We start from the raw sequence: 20638 nt of genomic DNA, 5'->3' as shown, positions 1-20638 counted from the left end.
CGGATACTAGTGAATTTTGAAAAAGTGAGTAGAGGGTCTAAAATATCGGCTCCAATAGACCCTTCGCTGCGGACACTAGTCCTAGTGCATTTCTACTAAGTGAACGGAGGGTCTAACAGATCGGCTCCAATAGACCCTCCGCTGCGGACACTAGTGAATCTATAGGAAGAGAGCGAAGAGTCTAACAGATCGGCTCCAATAGATTTTCTAGAGTCATTTAGTTAGTTATAAACCAGCCGCCACTACTCTCACAGATGTAAAATAAAAATATAACGTCGTTTGTGCTGTTTGCGGCAAGTGTGCAATTTATTTTCTACCTCAATGTTGATATTTTATATATTTGTACTTTAAAATAAAAGATGAATGGTAAACTTGCCGCAAACAGCCCAAACAATGTTTAATTTTGATTTTATATCTCTAACAATAGTTGCGGCTGGTTTATAATTGATTAAATGGCTCTAGGGCTAAACTGCCTAAAGCTCTCCTTCAGAATTTCAGAAGCAATTCTTGGCCAAAAAAGTTTCGACCGCAAGATGGCGCTGATCCAAATAATTATTACAACTTATAGTAGAGCCATATAATCAATTATAAACCAGCCGCAACTAATGCTATAAATACAAAATAAAAAGTTGACGATATCGTTGCTGTTTGCGGCAAGTTTATAATTATCTTTTACCAGAAAATCTTCCTCGAAAAGTATAGATATTCTACTTAAATGGTTTAATAAAATGGACCATATTGCACTACTTAGACTTAGTAGTGATTACTACGTATGCCTTACACCGTGCTCTCTCTACCAGAATGATAAAATTAAAAGTAAATATACGTATAAAGTATACATATATATAACAAATCTCTTTCCCATGTAACGATGTAACAATTATTCCAAGCTGCACTGAAGTAAATGAAATAGAAACCGTCTGCTTTACAACTTGTTGTGTGCGCGCTTTCGTGCACTTAACTATAGTTCGTACAACATAAGTATACGTGTTTTTTTGTGCACTCTTCTGCGTTTTTATGTATAGATGTCGTGACCGGGCTTCCGTATTTTAACGGCAGACGTATAGTGTAGAGTGTAGAGTATAGACGTTATCGTCCAGCATATTAACAGCTAGCGGAGGCGGCAGCAGGCATGTCGACGCCGAGCAAAAAGCCGAAGAAACTCGAGGAGTCGAGCGACGGTGACGGCGGCCCTGAGGTTAGCCGTGAGTACGACGTGGAGATACAGAAGGCCCTAGAGGAGATAGACGGCTGTCAGAACCAGATTGATGGACTCAACGAGAAGGCCAGCGATGAGATACTCGAAGTCGAAAAAAAATACAACAAGCTACGCAAGCCCTACTTCCAGAAGCGCAACGACATCATCAAGAGGATACCAAACTTCTGGATCACCGCCGTATCCTTTTTATTCCATTACTTTTGTTTATTCGTTGAAAAAATAATGATCATGATGGTTACTCTCCTGTACGCGCTGCCGGCAAAGGTTTAGGTATATATAGTTATACCTATTCCTCACCTTCCGATTATACGCGCCCGCCGGTCTCTCTTTTCTTCTCCTCTCCTTCTCGCACACGTCCCAATTCAGATACCTGCTCTCTCTCTCTCAATCTCTGCATCGCCCCCGCTGACGCCATTTTTGACAAAGTCCCCGCACACAAGGAGATGCTGATGCTCTAATTAATGTTCCTTAATTTTTCCTCCAAACGCTCTACTTAACCCCGGACTGCTCCCTTTCTTCCGAGATCACATCGATCTCCGAAGCTCGAATCTCTTGCACGTCCATGTTCCTTTACCAGCTAATACAACTCGACTCGTGACCGGGACTATGTCTTTTTGGTCCTTTCGCTTTTTTGCACCACCTTACCTTTTTTTCACACATTTATGTATTTATTCATGTTATCGATCACTCTAACTATTGATTGTTAAAAAACTACCAGAGTATAGTTCATGTGCGAATCAGCTCTCGCAGCGTGTTCATATAAAAAAATTGTTGTCTGCTTTTTAAAAAAAATTTTTTTTTTTATAGCTTTCGCTGGCATCTTTTGCCCGGTATACTTGTTCATGGCTCTATAGATTGAGTGGGAATCAATCCTGGCTCTAATTGACGTTACATAGTTACATTTTTATTACTTTTATTTATTTATGCTTATATCAGTACCTGTGTCCTCTGTTATGCCGAAACGTAATCAATCGAAAATATAATTGACATAACCTCGATTGTAATAGAATCGTCATCATCATAGCTCCAATAGAATAAGTAATGCAAAATTCAAACCGATGTCGATAATGACATTTGATTTCTATTATTTTTATAGAACACGTAGTCAAGCGAAACAGCAGTAAAAGGGAATCGATCGAAGAATCAATCGGTGGTAGCAGCTTAAAACTTAAGGTTTAACTGACAAATCTGTTTAAATATTATTTTCCTTAATGAAATTGTACAGTTTGTCAATAATAAAAAAATTGCTGAAATACTGGAAGAGGAGGAAGAAGATGCTCTACGCTACTTGACTAAGCTTGAAGTTGAAGAATTTGAAGACATCAAATCTGGATACAGAATCAAGTTTTATTTCAGTGAAAACCCTTACTTTGAAAATGACGTTCTCACCAAGGAATTCCATCTCGGTACGTTTACTTAGTACCTATTAGCTTTTTTTTCGTTTTTAATGACTTAGAGTAAAAATGTTAAAATTCGCTTTACAACATTTTCATTATAAATTTTTTATTTCAGGCGATCCAGCATCTATAAATACAGAAATTCGTTGGAAGGACGGCGCAGACTTGTTAAAACGACTAAAAGCAAAGACAACCATGGGCAAATCGAGAAAAAGGCCACTTGGTATTAGATCGTTCTTTGACTGGTTTACGGACCTTGCAGATCCCAGTTCAGATGAAATTGCTGAACTTATCAAAGATGATCTCTGGCCTAATCCCTTGCAGGTAATTTAAATTACATTGAATGCTACTTAGATGATTGCCAATTGAGTAGTTTATTCTGTCGTATTTATTAAATGAGTAATTTAATAAATTTGTCAACTATTGAGAGTGCAAATTTAATAGTAACTAACATACATTCAATTTTGATGTTTTTATAGTATTATTTGGCACCAGACATGGAAAATGAGAATGGTATTGACGGAGATGGTGAGGAAATGGATAGTGACGAAGAAGAGGAAGAAGATGAAGATGGTGCAGATGAAGAAGGAGATGAGATTGGAGATGGCGATGATGCTGAGTGCGATGATAGTGTAGAAATTATGGAAGATGCTGGAGAAGACGAGGAAGATGGAGCAGACGAAGATGACGAGGATGCGGGTACGAATGAAAATGCGCATGAGGAAGAAGATTTTTTGAATGAAGAAGAAAACGAACGAGATGGTGAAGCCTTGGGTAAGATGTCAAATTAAAAATGTGTCTTTAGTGAAGACATTCATGTTCTTCAATGGAACTGTTATTTTTTCAGATGGCGAGGAACCAGAATAAAAATTTCTTTTCCGATTATTTTTTCATTGACACATAAACTTGAAATGACAATCTCTCATCAAAATTTTTTCCAGCTACAGCTTAAAACTCTACAGAGTCGTCCAGAGTTTTCAACACTATTTACAATTAAGTTAGTTTAGTTGTAAATGCTCACAGCTCGCAAAAAGACGCAACTCTTGAATTTCGTACAAAAAAAAAAATAATAATAAAAAAAACTTTGACTATGTCTACAATTTGACAACAGTATGAATTACTTCTGTGCGACGTATAATGTTGGTTGTTTAAAAAAAATAAATCTAAACTTGAATAATATACATTAAGCGTAGACTTAAGAGAGCGCCGAGAGCTTCCTTTTATGAAGTTCCGAACTGTCGTTTTATTTTATATTCCTTTATTATAAGTCGATATTGTCGTCGACATTGTAAATAGTGACAGCGCACGATATCACATTTCTTGCGAGATTTTGAGTATATCATCTATTTCAGTTTACAATAATTGTAAATCATAAAATCCGAACCACTAACTGTGCGACAAAGAATTTCTTTTCAGGTAAACTGAAGGATCTTTAGTGAATGTTACTTGTGAAACAGGTTTCGAACAGTTTTTCCTTCAGTGAGACCTTAATAGTTAAAAGTATCATCGATCCCACGTAGATTTAATGAAATTTCATACTGTACAACATTTTAACTGGTCGATGTTTTTACTTCAAGTGTTTCAAGTGTATTCACAAATAAATTATCATTTTCAAATCTTAGTCTTTATTTTACCCAAAAAGCACTTAAAATTTAAATACATATCTGCAAAAAATGTTTAAACATTGCAAATTATTTATAAAAAAATTTGATATTCTTGTATTTAAGAATCATACCAAGATACATTTTATTGAAAAAAAATTTTTTTTTAATACTAAACAAAATTTTGAAAAATTTTACGAACGTAACCAAGTACAAAAGTAGTAAAGCATCGCTTAATTAGCGGTACTGAAGTACATTGATCGGTCGAATATTCGCGCCATGTCCCGATTGAAGGTATACATAATGAGAAATATTAATTTAAACATTCATAAAAAACGTCTTGATTTTTTAATGTAATGAGTAGTAATATTCGTTTCAAAAAAAATTAATGTTCCAGTTATACTTCGTCAGATGATGGTAAATTTTTAGGTACAATTCTGTAGTTAAGACATATCACGTAATATTGTGCAGTTCATTTCAAGAAATTTTTTTAATTATGGAAAAAATTATTACTTACTTATTTTAATTGTAATTTCATTTTACTGGAAGTACTTACTCTAGATTGAAAAATAATTTTCGTGCGGTAATTTGTTCAAATGAAAAAAAAAAGAAAAATTAAATAGTTGTAATGATTTTTTTATTAAAATAAACACTTATACTGTAAGTATAAAAAAATTATGAGAGATAAGGCAATGAGTTCTGATAGTTAAAGATAAAATTTTTCTTACAATTCTCTATAAACTTTTTGATTCTGTACATATCACAAGTTTCTATCCTTAATTAGTTGTTCCTCTTCAATACTTTACAAGCTCGATTATTAACATCTCGCGTTTTTGTCCTAAACGTTTATCAATTTTACAGAAGACATGCACTTAACAGACACTTAACAAACTGGTTGAGATTATGGTAAACAACAAATGAGCCACTAAAATCGACTTTCCGCCTTTTTTGTCAGCATCAAAGTCTGATTTTTTTAACAAATTATGATTTTTCTTTCATATGTTTTGGAGATGAGGGTATTTACAACTATCGCAAATAAATTTTATTAAGAAAACTTTGTTCTTAATTTCTTACATATTTATCAATTTGAAATGACATTCTATGAAAAGTTCATTGACACATGACAAGATGTAATTATGAATTAAGCCCCCAGACAACGCTTAACACACCGAATTTAAAAATATTAGTTAGTGTTAGTGTTTGATTATTTCACGGACTTACGTTAAATGTAATAAGCTGAGATGCACGTCATGAAAATAAGATTTTCTTATAAAATGTATCAAAAATTGTTATTTGGTCACTATACTTAAAATTAAACAATCACAAAACAGCATATATCTCTCCGTCATAAAAAAAGTTTGTAAATATACATGTAAAAAAAAAAGAAAAAAAAAAGAAATTTATCGTACATCATTATGACATACATGAAGATGACACTTAATCGTAAAATTTTTTGCCCTTAAGCCTGAATATAATATGTAATTTAAAAATTAAGTTGTACAATTTAAACAAAAAAAAAGTTGTGTAATCAGAATTTTAAAAAAATTTGCTAGAATCATGTTCGGTACCATTTGAAATACAGTGAGTAAAAAATACAACGAACCTATGTAAAGTTTTGTTTACCCTACGACTCGATCATACAGTTTGGTTAATGCAAAAAAAAAAGGTTTTACAGACAAAAATCTATTGCCATGAAAAAAGTAAAAACATAATGGGTAAGGGATCACTGAATATGCATACCGTTTTACTTCCTAAAAATTAACTTAAATGCATGGTTATTGTAGTGTACGAGCTTGAAGCCCTTTTTACAGATAGCAAAACGTGCCTCAACAGAAAATCCAAAGCTTGAGCCCAGGGCCTCTAATCTTCGTTACAAGTCCGTTTCTCTGTTGATCGCCCCATGCACACGAAAAGACAATAAATTTTCGTCTGCTTTACCTCTATCATTTCTTCTCGCATTAACCAGACGGCGCCATGATTTATGATTGATTACACTGACGAGCAAAACCTTCACAAAAATGCTTAAAGAAGTCTAAAAAATACAATCACAGTCGAAGAGTCGATTTTTGGGCCAAGTTAAGCAAAGCTAAAGCGGCCAGCCGTTGGGTTTCATCGTCTTCCACCGTGCATTCATGCACAACAACTTGCTCGATCTGGCATTCTTGATCAGTCGGAACGGCCAAGCTTGGGACATCGTAGCTACTCCTGCCCACGTGCCGAAGTACCGAAGCTCTCAGCTCGTTTCCCGTTGAATGAATGTTCACGCAAGGCTCGGCGGGAACCGAAAGAACAGCAAAAGGCTGAGGCATTGGAAGAACATCCTCTCTTTGGCTCTCCTCTGTCTCGGTGATCGGGCTCGTCCAGCGGGAACTACTCAAGCTCCACTGAGCCGAGCTGTACAAGTCCTCGGACACATGGCCGGAGCCACTGTCCGTATTTGTCTCCCAGCTGATGGGCTGAGCCAAGGCCTCGGACTCGAACTTGAGTAGTTGTCGTTTTTTAAAGGGCAGCGATCTCTCGTATCCAACGGACCTGCTTACCGGAGTGCTGAACAACTGGGAGGGGCTCGTTCTGGCCGGCTCGTGGTCCTCCAACCTCGGAATCGGACTGCCGTCGTCGAGCTCATCCTGGTAATCCCATACGGGAGTCACGGGCAACTGACGAGCATCAGCACCCACCAGCTCCTCGTCCTCCTCCGACATCAAAATTAATCGAGACTCGTTTAGCCTACCACTCCCGTGCCTATCCTGCGGTTTGCGAACCGGGGTGTCGGGCAGCTGGTAAGCCCCCGCAATGGTGGTTCGCTCTTCATCCTCCGACTGCGGAGTCGGGCACAGCAGTTCCGCACTGTGAAAGCCAAGGCAAGGCAAGACGAGCGACGTTTCGAGATCGCTCGCCTCGACCGCTGGCTCATCGTCCTCCGACACGAGATCCTTGCCATTGCCATCCTCGCTCGACCTGCGAATCGGGGTCACCGGCAGTTGACAAGCGTCCACCGTTACGTTGGTGCCCAGCGACTCCTGGACTTGGAAACTCAGGTGCAGGATGCGCGAGAGTTCTTCCCTCTTTGCCGAGTCCTCGTCCTCCGACGCGACGAGATTGCTCAAATACGCAGAGTCGGGGGGACTGTAGGCCGGGGTCATCGGTAGCCGATGGGCAACTTCGTCCTCTGGCACTGGACTCTCGCAGAACTGGCGACTACGAGGAGTGCACTCGTCTCGGCTTCTTTTGGCTTTCTTGGGGCGTTTGTTTCTCTTGGCATGCTCGTCGTCGTCATCGTCGTCATCGTGGTCCTGGTTTTCCTCGCAAACGTTTTCCTGCTCGAGGCTCGTCTCTTCGGACCTACTCTTGGCGCGCTTGCTGCTCTTGTAGAGGGTCTTGCGCGCTTTTTCTCCGTAGTATCGCTCCAGCCAGGCCTTCTCCTCCAAGGACACGTTGTTACCGATGGGCCGAAGAACTGGTTGGGGCGAGCGCACCAGAGATCGGTTTGGGTGCTTCGTGCAGTGCCGATTGGCGTGGGTAAAGCGAGCCCCGCAGCCGGGCTCGGTGCACAGGAACGGCCGCTCGCCAGTGTGGAGGCGCTGATGGGTGTTCAGCTGACCGGTTTGGGCAAAGCTCCTCGTGCACCCGGGAAAGTCGCACAGGTGGGGCTTCTTGCCTGCAACACGCAAGAAATAGATATCGATTATATACGTGTGAATGTTTCTTTGGTTTAAAGTAGCTTGAAAGTTAATTTTTTAATTACCATGCGGTTAGTATTAGTTGATGTGGTAATGAAAATATTTAGCGCGAATTTTTTTGCTTATTTCCCGCATAATGCAATGTTACCTTAAAAAAATTACACAACTACAATATATTGTTGACGAAAACTATAATAAGAACATACCATGCAATCTTTGAAATGGTTATTACAAAAAATGCTCAGTTTTCCCGCAATGATGAAGAATTTCATCATGACTATATAAATGTTACTTGTCTGAAAAAATAAAAATGTTTTTCAATTTTTAACAAAGACCAAAAGAATGCTGACAGCATGATAAGATTACTTGTCACCATTTTAACAAGGAATTCACTACAAAGAGGGGATGCTAATAACTTTTATTTTTCTTATATTATTTAATGGCAATAGGTACAAATTGAAGTCCGATACACCATAACTTAAAAATGACTAAAAAAATAAGTTGGTCTTCTTAAGAAACATTTGACGCAGTATAGACTATCTTAAATGTCAATCTTAATTGAGGAGTCGTGATGGAATCGTGCTGAAAACAAAGTGTTTCGTAGAAACCATTTACGTTAGATAACGCACGTGAAGTGCTATTAAGATAAGAACGTAAACAAACGTGTATTATCAAAATTTAAAAAACCAACCGTGTGTCGCACGTAACAGTGAAAATATACCCTAATATATATATATTTGTGTATAGCACAGTATACATACATAGTAAATCTATTTACAAGACATTATTTCGGAGCAGGGAGGAAATGTAACTATATAAAATCGCGCTTGGAGTCATAGAACAGCAGCAAAAGCAGTTTGGCTGCTACACATCCCTCTGCCATCAGTAAATTATAAAGCACACAAGGGTAACAAAGAAGCGCGTCACGCTGCAGCCGGCAAACGCACACTACCTACCCTTCTCCCCTTTGTACACCGCCCCGCTCGGTCTTTTCTGAGGACTCGGTCTCAACTGTTGCTCTAAATTATACGTTTTTGTTCGTTCGATAATATAATTCCGTACTTTATTTTCTTTCTCAATAATTTTATTTCGCTGACATACGGGGTAAGAGATATGCTCTTTTAATCAAGCATTTATCTTCAATGGCTTGAATGAAACATGCAAGTGAATGCTAATGATGAAAGACATTGTTCTACCTAGTATAGGTACTGCGTTGATTTATAATATTCGTTGCATCGTCAGTCACGCGTGCGTACTTCGACTCTCTTACGCATTGCTAAGGTTTTTAAATGTTGACATTGTTGACCAACATTAAACGAAATATTTTGCGTGTTATACCATTTGAAACATATTTGTTACACTGTTCATGATGTCTCTGTTGCAAAATATTGATCATCCAACGTACCAAAAATATTTATACGTCTGGATTGTTTGTTTTTAGAGATAAAATTTAAAAAGCAATATCCATATGTATACACATGTATTAAACTAGGAATTAGGACCAAAATATAGAGAACTGAGGAAAAACGAGACAAAAGGAAATTTTTAAAAATCCAGCAAAACACAAATCCCTGAAACGTGTATAAGTATACACTTACATAGTTTTAAAAAGAAACACGCTTGGAGGAAAGGGAACAGAGAGAGAATAGAGGAAAAGGGAGAAGGACGAAGGAAAAAAAAGGGGCCGAGAGGCCAGCTGAAAATTCGGGACCCTTCATAAAGGAACCTCTCCCCTCTGTGTCCCTCTCCCGATCGTGCAGTTAAAAGAACAACATATCGGGGGCTGCGCCTGCTGCAGGATATGGCTCGACTCTCTCTCCTCTCCTTCGAATACTCACGTTATACCAACAATGCATTTGTCTATATAGGAGCAATGCCATAAAAAATTTACTTAAAAATAATCAGCAGACTCCGAAATAGTTATAAGCTTGACAATTTTCTCTTCATACCATTTTACAAGTAGATTGGATGTCAAAAACATAAAAAAAAGTACGAGGATCTTTTGAGAGGTGCTTGTCAAGTTGGAAAATAGTGTAACAAACTTTATTTGCACAGAAATATAATTGGGTATTGACCAAAGATGCGGCGAAAGACAACATTATTCAGAGAGAAGAGTTTATTATTGACGTCATAAGTCGTAATGGTCCAAAATTTTTATTTAATCATCACATGACATTTCCAATAAATTAAAACTCGTTTAATAATAAGAGCGCATACAAAATATTAGATGAAAAAAATTTATCTGTGCGAGATCACATGCATAAGAGGGGTGATATTTTTTGCAGAATTTTTCGTGTATGAGTATGCAGCACACGTGTCTTTTGTACAGTACATGCTAGCGCGCGAACTTTTACATCAGGGGTTGAGCGCACGGGGTCCAGGGAATGGACGCGAGGCGGCACAAACACGCGCTCCGAGGGATAAACCGCTCGCAGGCCCCCGACAAACGGACATGTTGGAATTTCTTTTCTTCGCGCGCTGTACCTATACCTATTTATATATGCGAGTGTGCGTGTGTATATACACACACTTGGATCTTGCTCCGTCTTTCTTCCCTCGAGCGTGAAAGTGGGATATTGGCATTATATTTTTATTTCACGTGGACCCTCTAAACCTATTTCTTGGGTCGCGTTTTTTTGGATGCAACAATCAAGACGTTTTATGCAATGGACACGTGAACGATACAGATAACCGATTGTTCTGGTAAAAAAAAAAAAAACGCGAACGAGTGAAAAGGCGGGAAACGCAAACGCAATACGCGTTGTGCGGCGCGCGGTACACTATCAAACGGAAAACATAACAAAGAAAAAGCCGGGTGCTGAGAAACGATGACTGGTACTAAAGTGCCGAACAATTGATGAGCCATGATTGCATTGGATTTGATAATTATAATCTAATCATGTCGGAAATTGTGCGATGCAATCGCTAAGTCAAAAGCGGAGCAATCACAACAAATGGGGCAAGGGGGCAAGGGGAAAGGATCAGAGCACCAACAGAGGTTATGTTGTTCTCTCTCGCGAACTAGGACTCTGCGCGCGCGTGGCCCGTTGTCGGTTGTAGGCAGATTTTTAGACGCTCGGGTTAATGAATGAAAATCATCCCGATTTTACCTAAGTGAAGGTCTTCGTGGGCCTTGAGGCTCTTGTCTCGCGGAAAGACGCGCTCGCAGTACTTGCACTTGATGCTGGATGGCGAGGTGCTTCCTTCGAGCATCAGTCCAGGCAGCTCGTCTGCCCTTGGCCGGCCACGCCGGTGTTTCTTCCTGTTTCGCTGCGATTGGTGCTCTTCGTCCTCGGACTTGATAGCCGACGGTGTCAAGATTAGTTGATCATGAGCCGGCGATATTCCGCGCCCAGATACCTGCTTGCGCTCCGGCGAAGTTATTATGACGCCGCGATCGGCCACGAGGTCTGCCGAACTCGATCTGCTCCGGTTGCGCCGCTTGGCGCTTTTGTCCGAGATCAACTCAAAATCCGTTTGATGATGATCACGCTCGTCTGATCTGGCCGTCCGAGGTGTGCTCCAGTATTCCGGCGATGGTCCGGGACTGCCGGGGCTGGTCATTGGACTGTCGATGAGCCCGCCAATCGAAAGGAGATGATTGTTATTGTTTAGGAGCATCCCGGTACCCCCAGCTCCGAGGTTGGTCGGCGAGGCAGCAGCCCCCCCGGCAGTGCCATTTGCCACGATTAACCTATTGTAGTCGGGCGACGAGCAAGCGCTGCCCGAACTGGCTCCAGCACTGTCGGACCAGAGGTTGGCGACCTTATGCGAGCAGTGGACCGCTGGCGTTGGGATCCTAGATTCCATACTGATCAGCGGTGCCGTGGCTCCTCCGGCCATGGCGATCGGAACGAGGACGAAGCCACCCTGGCAGACCGGTTGGTTGTTCGAGCTAGTGAGCAACGAGTCACAAGCTGTCGTACCTGCGGATAACACGACGTTGCCCGACGTCATCAGCAATGTTTCTTCGTACGAGGGTAGCTGGTCGTGGGTACGATCAAAACTACCCCTACTGTTTTCAAGCGTGAGGGTGGAGTGCCTGGAATGATTGTTGATGTATTCGTATAAGTGATTGTTGACCGTTGATCGGTCGTGATTCATTACTCCTGCAGAGATCTTGATGCTCTCTGCAGCCAATTAAAATCCAATATATAAACGTCTCCTATTGGAGCGGCTGATCAACAGATCAATCTGGAGCAACAACACCAGCACTGAGTTTCCACTTTCCGTAGGTTGTTAACTGCCGGGGTAGGGTCTTCATTAAAAACACTTTCGTTTGAACAAATGTAAACAACATGTAAACAATAAGCTAGTGTTGTTTAAGTATACGCTTGTGTTTAGCGTAAATAACAATGGAAGCACGCACGACGGTGGACTTTAACTATTCATTTAGCTATACTGATTACCGATCGCGCGATCGAACGAAAAGCTTCGGAAAATAGGAGTTGTGTATGGGTACACAGATTTTCCAAACTAGCAGGGTGAGCCGCCGCGTGCTACTGACGACGTAAGTTTTTAACCGCCAAAAAGTGTATAAACCACCGAGACCGAACCAACGGCAAACGAGATTTATTGAATGGACTCGTTTGCGCAGGCGCTGCATTTATTCTACAACTCTACTAACTCTACTTCTACAACGCAAAACTAAGTATATATGTATAGTTTGTCGAACACGCTGCGGCGGCGCGACGCTCGGCGCAGGATATTCTGAAATTCTGGATAATCTGGATCTGGATTCTGCAATGGCGTCCGCGTCCGGCAATTTTAATCTACAATGAGGCAACTACTAAGTACAACGTGCTTGCGCATTATTTCGGCTCTTTTTTCCCTCATCTTTCGTTCTCTGGCTCTTTGCTTATTTCCTTTTGTTTCCTTTTTTTTGCGTTGAAGCGGTTGAATGTATTATTCATTATCCCTACATAAATACAAATATTCTGTAAGTGCAGCTGCTATTTTATGGTGTAAAGTCCAAATTCACAAAGTTGTCCTGTACTGTACTACCAATGTAAAACAACCGTGTATGTAGTTCATATTATACATTCAAGGTCAATACACTGTTAAACGAAAAGAGAAAAAAAATTTATTTTCACTACACCGTGTGTTCCAGTAGCGCTCTCCGACAACTTACCGACAACTTAAAAATGACGCAAGATATCGTAAGACATAATTAAGTTGTCGGTAAGTTGTCGGAGAGCGTTACTGGAACATTATAAGTAAATTAGCGACAAGTAATTGCAAGTGTTGAGACACTTCATAATTACAGACCCCGGCTTGGCCACAATAAAGCTCATCTGTGCTTGCACTGTGCCGATTGTGCTTTACAGCCTGTTTATCGACTAAGCTTGCGTCTTGTACATATGTACATACAACACGCGAATATGTAAATATATTTAATGTTGACCGATTTTCTTTTGCTTTTTTATCAAAGAATGTTTATTGTTTTCTGTCTCTTTGAACAGAGAACGCGCTGTTGTGTCTAGTGACACATACTTGGCGCTTGAAAAGCCAATAAAAAATGAAGAAATGTTATCATTAAAAAATAATTAATCGGGAATAATCATTATGATTTGTTTGATGTAAACGATCAAATATGACTTATAATATGTACGGGAAATCAATTTCATCTCTTACATAATTAAGGTATATGTGTAATATTCGACGCTTCTAACGCTGCGACAATTTTAAATTGTGGGCGAGTGGCAGACAGCACCATCTCGTGAGCGAAGCTGAGCTCGGTCTGCTTCGCTTCGAGTGCTTCGCTGCAGCGGCAGGTTTGCATTAACTTTTCAGCGCACGCATTGCACATATAGCATACATATACACACAGGTCGAACGAGAGCCTTCGTAGAGTTTAGTTCATACCTCAAAGCGCTGGGGGAGCACACTCGGCCATATTGGATCACACTTGAATTGGATGTCTCTATTACACAAGGGCTCAAGAGTAGCCAAGAAATCCGCTCACGGTCCTCGGCCCAGGTTGCTGGACCAAGCAGTAGTAGCAGTAGCAGCAACAGCAGCACCAGTGGCTAGCTCCTACCTGCAGCCATGGAGTACAACGTGTCCGTCTCGAAAAGGTTTCTCCTTGACACTCTCGACGAAGACGCGGACCCTCTCGAGATTCTGAATCGAGCCGAGAAGGAGAGAGAGGCCAGGCGCAAAGAAAAACTCATCGAAAAGAACAAGCAGGAGAAGGAGTCCAAAACCACCCCTGCCGCGGCCCAGCAACCTTCGAACAAGAAAGCTTCGCGCACCAACAAGGAGAACCTGCAGCAACAGGCTCAGCAGCAGCCGCCGGCACAGCAGCAGCAGCAGCAACCTCGCAACCAGGATGCCAAGAAGGATCAAGGTGAGCCCTACAACGATCTCGTTGCCACTACTGTTGTTGTGTTGTTGTCCTCTAGTTTATACGTAATTAACCCCGTCGCAAGGCCAACATATAAATTTCGGTTTCCATCGTGCGCTTCCCTCTCCAGGGTTGTTAGCTTTCCCACCCTTGTCCTCCCCCACGTAGTGTAGATTGACCTCGTCACCTGGCCGGCCTCCTGGACATCATTTCGCTTTGGCCTCGTGCTCTCCCTCTCTCCCCCGACATCGGCTGAGCCATTTTTCAAGAGTCGCGTGTGCGCGCGCGCGCGCGCTCTTCGTCCCTATTTACACGCGTGTTTTTTCTCTCGCGCGCTTCAACACATTACTCTCTATCTTATTTTACCCACGAGGCCTAAAAAAGCCGGCTCCGTGATCCCACTCTTTCCTCGCAAGAGCGTAACAATGCCCAACTAAGGTGTTTTAGTGTACCTGTTCTCTGGTCACAAAAGAGCTGACAAATTATTATTCTTAAGGGGTTAAGTTACGGGTAAATTGCACGAGGTTTTGGAGTCGTGCGTGCACATTGGCATGCCGGGGTTAGGGACTCGACAACATGTCCGCTGGTATAGAAGCTCGCTCGCACACACTTTGCGAAAAGTGAGAGAGAGAGAGAAAAAGAATAGGTCCGCCGGCGTGTGCACAGGATAAAAATATTGCTTAGGGAATTCATAAAAGAAGCTGAGCCGTCGTCTCAAACATATGAGCGGAGGAGGAAAAATAAAAGGCAAAGAAATCGTGTGACACTCTGGAGACACTTTAGAGCTGCTACTTTTGGACTTCCTCTCTGTCTCTTTCTCCCCCCCTTCTCTCGCGCGTGTTACTCTACTGTCTCGATCTTTTGCCCGTGTTCTCGCACAAGGCTCGCCCCTAGTTTCATTTTTGGAATTAGTCTACTTTTAGACAACCCGACTATTTATTATCTATGTGTGTTTTGGGCTCCGCGTTTTTGATGCTTGCAGTATGTGCAAACGCGTCTTGTACATACATGTACACGATGGAGAATAACTTTGTCATGAATTAACAAGAGTATTAATTTCAGGCGACAAGAAGCCTGGCCAACAAAAGTTCGGCGGTGGTGAGCGCAATGTAAAGTTTGCTTCCGAGAACCGAGAGGATCATACCAACAGGCGCAATCGCGAGGATGGTGAACGGCCACCCCGTGCTCAGAATGACTTCAAGCGAGGACCACCTGGGTAAGTTTTGGGACACTCGATCGTTGCGACATGCATTGCTGTTGCTCGCTTCCATCAATGGTACACTGGTTTCGAGCGTTTCAGTCCAAATATGCTGAGGCATGCTCTGAACTTGTCTCACACACGTTGAACTCTTGATATTTGTAATTCTAAGTTGTGCTATTTCGGTCAGCACTGCATAACATCGGTGTTGTAGTACATCGAGTTTGTATAAATTTTTTTATTAGATTCAACTATTATATCATCTCTAACTCAAATTGTAAAATTTTTGTATTTATTTAAGTACCTATGTGTGAAATTTCACACCAAACTTCAAAAATTACTAATCCATCAAAATTAACTTGGAGCAAAACGCACTAAGGACAGTGCATCATTAAAGTGTCATTATATCAATTGAAATATCTTAATAAACAAAAAAGGGTCGATTATATCGATTCTCTCGTCATGAGCAACACATATTTAAATACATTGTGTTACTACTTTTTTCATTGCTCTTTTTTTTTTATCCAAAAAATGTGTTGTATCAGTTAGATGGTACAATATATTAATTATACACATTTAAATTATGAGTTCTACAAAATCTAACAACCTTTTTTTCTAGCGAGCAGCGTGAGCAACGTGATTACCCGTACCAAGGTTCACGAGAGTACCGCAATTCCAACATTAGTGGTACCGGTGGTATGGATGGTGATCGCCGTCCGCGAGGTCCACCGCGAGAAGGTGGTGGTCGCGGTGGCGGAGAACGTGGGGGTGGAGGTGGAGAACGTGGCGGCTACCGCGGTGGACGCGGAGGAGGTTTCCGTGGTGGTCGTGGTGGTGGCTTTGATAGTCGCGGCAAACGCGAGTACGACCGCCAATCAGGCTCTGATAAAACGTACGTATTCCGCTTAATAACTAGTTTATATATATTTTTATTTTTCGTCTCAATTTAATTTTGAAGAGCTTCTTTTGGATTTTTGAGTTTCTTAATCATACATTTTAATCCCATGTAAAAATCATGTTTTTACCATTGAAAAGTACATTCTATTTCAATTATTTTCAATCAATCTTTTCGCTTTGATTTGTCGTATTTTTAATTGCGTTACACGCGCACAATGCGAAAAGAGATAAGTTGCATTTATTTTCGGGTTATTTACCTTGACTGCAATGTTAAGATTCCACTAAGATATCTTATGTCTTTCAACTACATTCAACGATTCTGCATATAATATTTTCCAACATTTTTTATCGGTACAGTAACGAATGTCATATCCGTTTTTAGTTGATAAAGGTATTGATCATGTTAGCTTTGTATATGTCTAATACTTAACCTGCATAAACGGCTCACCACAATAACACTTTCTTGTTACACCTTTCAAATGGTAGAATGAGAAATAAATTATTTATCACGTCATTACTAGATAAGGCAAATTATCTTTTCCACACTAAACTATCAAAATCGTTTTTTTTTTTTAATTAGAATCATACAGCTTATTATCAGCTTAAACTTATCTCGCTACGAATCTATTGGAAATACTTGAGTATTTTGATTATTATCAATGGTAATGGAAATGCTTTGCTGACATAAATACAAATAAGTTAATTGACTCAATGTTGTGCTTTCCTTTTCTTGCATACGAAATCAGGCAACCAAGGTAAGAACTTTAGCCTTGATTAAAAAAAATTGATTGCATGATTTGTGATTTGATATAGTGGCTTACTTTTCTTTCAGTCATTCGCGCTTTGATTAGTTTTTTATTTTTTTTCAACTCACAAGGAAGAAGCACAAAAATCTTTTTTTTTTTTTTTTTTTTTTGCTAAAGCTCTTTAAACGCGAGCAATTTAGTGCACTGCATGTAATAATGTAAGTAGGTATGGTTACAGCGGAGTCAAACCCATTGATAAGAAGGATGGCGCTGGCAGCCACAACTGGGGAAATCATAATGATGATATTGAGTAAGATTTTACGCCTTTTAATTTTTTTTTTTTTTTTTTTTTTTTTTTTTTTATCTAGTAACTAAGCTTCTAACTGTTGTGTCACATATTCTAATCAAGATGGCTTGCTTTTTTCATAATGCAGTTCATGTAAATGATAATTTAATGTAAAATCCCACTCTGATTCATATTCTGGCACACGCGTTGAATATTAATTTTTCATTACTTCATGATGCTCTTAAAAATGTTGTTTTATCCATTAATGTTGAGTAAATTTTGATAATTTAATGCAATAGTTGATAGTGTGATCCAAGTTTGTTAGTGTTTTATAAGTAAATAAAAATTAGTACAGCCGTCTCGTGCTACGGCTGCTCAAGTTACTATTTACATTGTCATTGAAATCAAAGTTAATTTCAACACCGTACATTTCAGAATCCCCAACTCAAAGACTATTATTCATTGTATTTTCAGAGATGCCATGAATCAATCCGACGACTGGGGCACCCCCACGCTCGCAGTAGTGGATGCTACTGTCGACAACAGCATTGTCAATGAAAACAAAGAGAACTCTGGGAGTCCCAATGTGAGCGGCATTGAAGCTCCGGCTGGCGATGGCATTGCCCCGGTAGCCGAAGAGAAACCTGCCGAGGAAGAGGCGCGCGAGCTAACCCTTGATGAATGGAAGGCTCTTCGCCAAACCAACCGCGTCAAGCCTACTTACAACCTGCGCAAGGCAGGTGAGGGCGAGGATCTGTCGCGCTGGAAGAAGATGTACGCTCTTGAGCGTAAGAAGGAAGGAGCTGATGACGAGGATGAGGAGGAAGAGGAGTACGATGCTGCTGAGTACCCGCAACGCGTTGGGCGCCAGAAACACGTGCTTGATATCGAGATTAATTTTAATGATTCGAGACGCAGTGGCGGTGGACGTGGTGGACGTGGCGGACGCGGAGGCAACCGCATGAACGGACGTGGCTTTGGCGGACGCGGTGGTGGGCCACCTCGCGAAGGCCGCGATAACCGTGATAGCGGCGAAGGCGGCTTCCGCAACGTAAGTATCTTCTAAACTTACAATTAATTACACCGTCGACACCGTCGTAGTGAGATCTGATTTAACTGATCATAATTCGGTGAATATAAACGTTACGTAAACGAAATATGTTACTCGATGCTGTAATCAAGTTAAAGTTCTATCATCAATCACAATTACGTAACTTAATTTTTAAACTGTTTTGTTTTGTGTTTTTTTTTTCACTCATTAACAGCAGGAGCAAAGATCACCACGTGAACGCCAAAACGCTCCTAAGGTCGATGATGAGCATGACTTCCCTTCGCTGGGATAAACGAGTCTCAAGCGATTACATGACCACCTAAAATATCGACCACCGCTAAATAATAGAACAAAGAGATGGAATTAAAAATAAAAAGAAGAAATATTTCAACCACGACCGCCACCTCAATTCTTCAGTCACCTCTAACCTTGCTACAGTTGCTGCTACTGCTACTCCCGTTGCTGCTATCGACGGTTTCGTCTTTCAAAACATCATGTTGTTGAAACATTTATTATGCAATAAGACACTAATTCGTATAACATACTTGAAAGAAAAAAAAATTAGGGAAAAAACTGCAGACACACTCACACATACACACTCTTTGCTGTTTGCAAATAAACTCGCAGTTAAAGTTATTTATGTATCAAGTTAAGAATAGGGAGAGGAAATCGAAAACAAATGTAACTCTTGGCTGCTTTTGGTTTTTTTTTCTTAAACAAAGAGTTGTTTGTTTGTATTAAATAATTATTGTTTAATTATAAGCGATGTAAACCAAAAAAGCAGTTTCAAGAGAGACACCGTGCGTCGTCCTCTTGTTTTAATTTTTTTTCCTTGTCAACACGCGATTCATAATAATGATCGAGACGGCCTAGAGGAGGCCCACAATTTAACATCGACGACTTATCATAAGCTGTGACCGAAATACTTCGTGCGATTTCAATGATTAATATACTTTTTCCTCTAGGTGATAAATTTTTAAAACTTTGTTTTATAATTTTTATACAGCACGGTTAGCGCTCACGTGCTTGTGCGATAAAAGAATGAAAAGATGAAAAAAAAACAAAAAAAAAAAAAAAGAAAAGAAAAAAAACCGACCGAAGTAAAGCGGATAAAAGTTGAACGGAAGAGGGGTTTCGTGTAGACGTAGATGTACTTTAGACTCTTGCCCTTCAACGTGTAATTTAAAAAATCTAGAGGTCTACAAAAATGTACTCTTTCTTTTCACAATGATCGAGTCGTATTGCGAGTAGGTTTGCGATGTATTTTTTTCTCTGACAGTAAAAACAAAAGAAAAAATTTCGTGTTTGTGGACTAATTCCTTCCCGTGCGTTTTTAGTCAGTGCGATACGAGGTCTGGATCTCGAAATTAAGACAAAGAACACATTATACTACCGTTAAGAGAATAATGAAAGATGGAAGTGTAATTTACAGAATAAAGGAACATATGATAACTAAACATTTTAGGTAAGAAAAAAAAAAATAAAGAAAAAAAAAATTGAAAAACAGTCATCGATTTACAATACGTTATACTTCTTACATCGACCGTTTGTCATATACATACTTCGAAAAGCTCTATATTAGTAACCCACGACGTTTGTTATATTATTACTTTAAAGAGTAAAGATAAAAAAAAAATCTAAAAAAACATTTAAAAAATGAGTTTAAACACTTTCAATGCAAACCCTAATCTCCTTCATCGAGATAGATGATGTTATATTGTATTAAAATATAGGTAAATGTGTAAATAAAAATATTTACAATCAATTGAAACTTGTAATTAAAGAAAAAAGTACTCTAAAACGTTAGAAATTTTGGGATAAATGGTCTTGAATTAAGACTTAAAAGTTTCTTTTTTCTTACATTTGCCGTACTTAATATGCAAGTCGCGAATTTTTCTCGTCCTTTTCTCCTCGCACTAGCAGTGCTACGAAAAGAGAAAAGGAAGAGCGTAGTGGTAGCTGTGCGTACCTGATGAAAAATATCGATAAATAAGACGAAGGAAGCGAAAATGGAGGAAAGCAAAAAAAATCGTGTATAAAAGGAAGTTAATAAAAATGGAGAAAAAAAAAAATAATTAACGACTGCACGTTCTCGTGTTTTAATGAACTCTTTCGTGGCTGCCAAACAACACTGGCTGGTGAGAAATGTTCTGCGCGGATAAATATCAAGGAGAGCAGAGAAATTAGCAGTTATTTCGCATGGAATGGCGATTATTT

The 20638-nt window shown here is 40.0% G+C and overlaps 3 protein-coding genes across 6 annotated transcripts; 2 read left to right on the top strand and 1 right to left on the bottom strand.

The window, feature by feature from the left end:
* The first annotated feature begins 952 nt into the window (after window positions 1-952).
* Set (NAP domain-containing protein SET) lies at window positions 953-3686 on the top strand. Of its 2 annotated transcripts, none has more exons than XM_023391465.2 (5): window positions 953-1396; window positions 2445-2629; window positions 2727-2940; window positions 3096-3390; window positions 3464-3686. In XM_023391465.2, the coding sequence occupies exons 1-5, from the start codon at window positions 1133-1135 to the stop codon at window positions 3481-3483; spliced, it is 978 nt and encodes a 325-aa protein (XP_023247233.1). In that variant the 5' UTR covers window positions 953-1132; the 3' UTR covers window positions 3484-3686. The 2 variants fall into 2 exon arrangements, with proteins under 2 accessions (XP_023247233.1, XP_014213305.1); XM_014357819.2 differs by having other exon boundaries at window positions 956-1396; window positions 2445-2625; window positions 2732-2940.
* A 1151-nt stretch (window positions 3687-4837) lies between these two features.
* On the bottom strand, window positions 4838-12381 carry LOC106642893 (uncharacterized). The gene is made up of 2 exons (XM_014357818.3): window positions 11008-12381; window positions 4838-7875 (listed from the first exon to the last, which is right to left on the bottom strand). The coding sequence occupies exons 1-2, from the start codon at window positions 11999-12001 to the stop codon at window positions 6263-6265; spliced, it is 2607 nt and encodes an 868-aa protein (XP_014213304.2). The 5' UTR covers window positions 12002-12381; the 3' UTR covers window positions 4838-6262.
* A 1317-nt stretch (window positions 12382-13698) lies between these two features.
* LOC106642888 (uncharacterized) lies at window positions 13699-20186 on the top strand. Of its 3 annotated transcripts, XM_014357808.2 has the most exons (7): window positions 13699-14246; window positions 15306-15459; window positions 16061-16333; window positions 17085-17093; window positions 17311-17394; window positions 17845-18421; window positions 18636-20186. In XM_014357808.2, exons 1-7 carry the CDS (start codon window positions 13946-13948, stop codon window positions 18711-18713), a joined length of 1476 nt encoding a protein of 491 aa, XP_014213294.1. In that variant the 5' UTR covers window positions 13699-13945; the 3' UTR covers window positions 18714-20186. The 3 variants fall into 3 exon arrangements, with proteins under 3 accessions (XP_014213294.1, XP_014213297.1, XP_014213295.1); XM_014357811.2 differs by lacking the exon at window positions 17085-17093 and having other exon boundaries at window positions 17323-17394; XM_014357809.2 differs by lacking the exon at window positions 17085-17093.
* The last annotated feature ends 452 nt before the right edge of the window (window positions 20187-20638 follow it).

Source organism: Copidosoma floridanum, unplaced genomic scaffold (genome assembly GCF_036245765.1).
Source record: "Copidosoma floridanum isolate Cflo_tuat_1 unplaced genomic scaffold, Cflo_Japanese_pri ptg000009l, whole genome shotgun sequence".
Classification (NCBI taxonomy): Eukaryota; Metazoa; Arthropoda; class Insecta; order Hymenoptera; family Encyrtidae; genus Copidosoma; species Copidosoma floridanum.
The sequence above is the reverse complement of the archived record's forward strand: the minus strand, read 5'-3'. Positions and strand labels throughout refer to the sequence as shown.

Bases quoted from the DNA above. Each gene is read 5' to 3' on its own strand.
- Set (XM_023391465.2), top strand. From the start codon at position 1,133: ATGTCGACGCCGAGCAAAAAGCCGAAGAAACTCGAGGAGTCGAGCGAC. The intron at 2,630-2,726 runs GTTTACTTAGTA...TAAATTTTTTAT, and splicing joins AAGGAATTCCATCTCGGTAC to TTCAGGCGATCCAGCATCTA. The intron at 2,941-3,095 runs GTAATTTAAATT...ATGTTTTTATAG, and splicing joins TCTGGCCTAATCCCTTGCAG to TATTATTTGGCACCAGACAT.
- LOC106642893 (XM_014357818.3), bottom strand. From the start codon at position 12,001: ATGAATCACGACCGATCAACGGTCAACAATCACTTATACGAATACATC. The intron at 7,876-11,007 runs GTAAAATCGGGA...TGCGTGTTGCAG, and splicing joins CCACGAAGACCTTCACTTAG to GCAAGAAGCCCCACCTGTGC.
- LOC106642888 (XM_014357808.2), top strand. From the start codon at position 13,946: ATGGAGTACAACGTGTCCGTCTCGAAAAGGTTTCTCCTTGACACTCTC. The intron at 17,395-17,844 runs GTAAGATTTTAC...TTGTATTTTCAG, and splicing joins AATCATAATGATGATATTGA to AGATGCCATGAATCAATCCG. The intron at 18,422-18,635 runs GTAAGTATCTTC...ACTCATTAACAG, and splicing joins GCGAAGGCGGCTTCCGCAAC to CAGGAGCAAAGATCACCACG.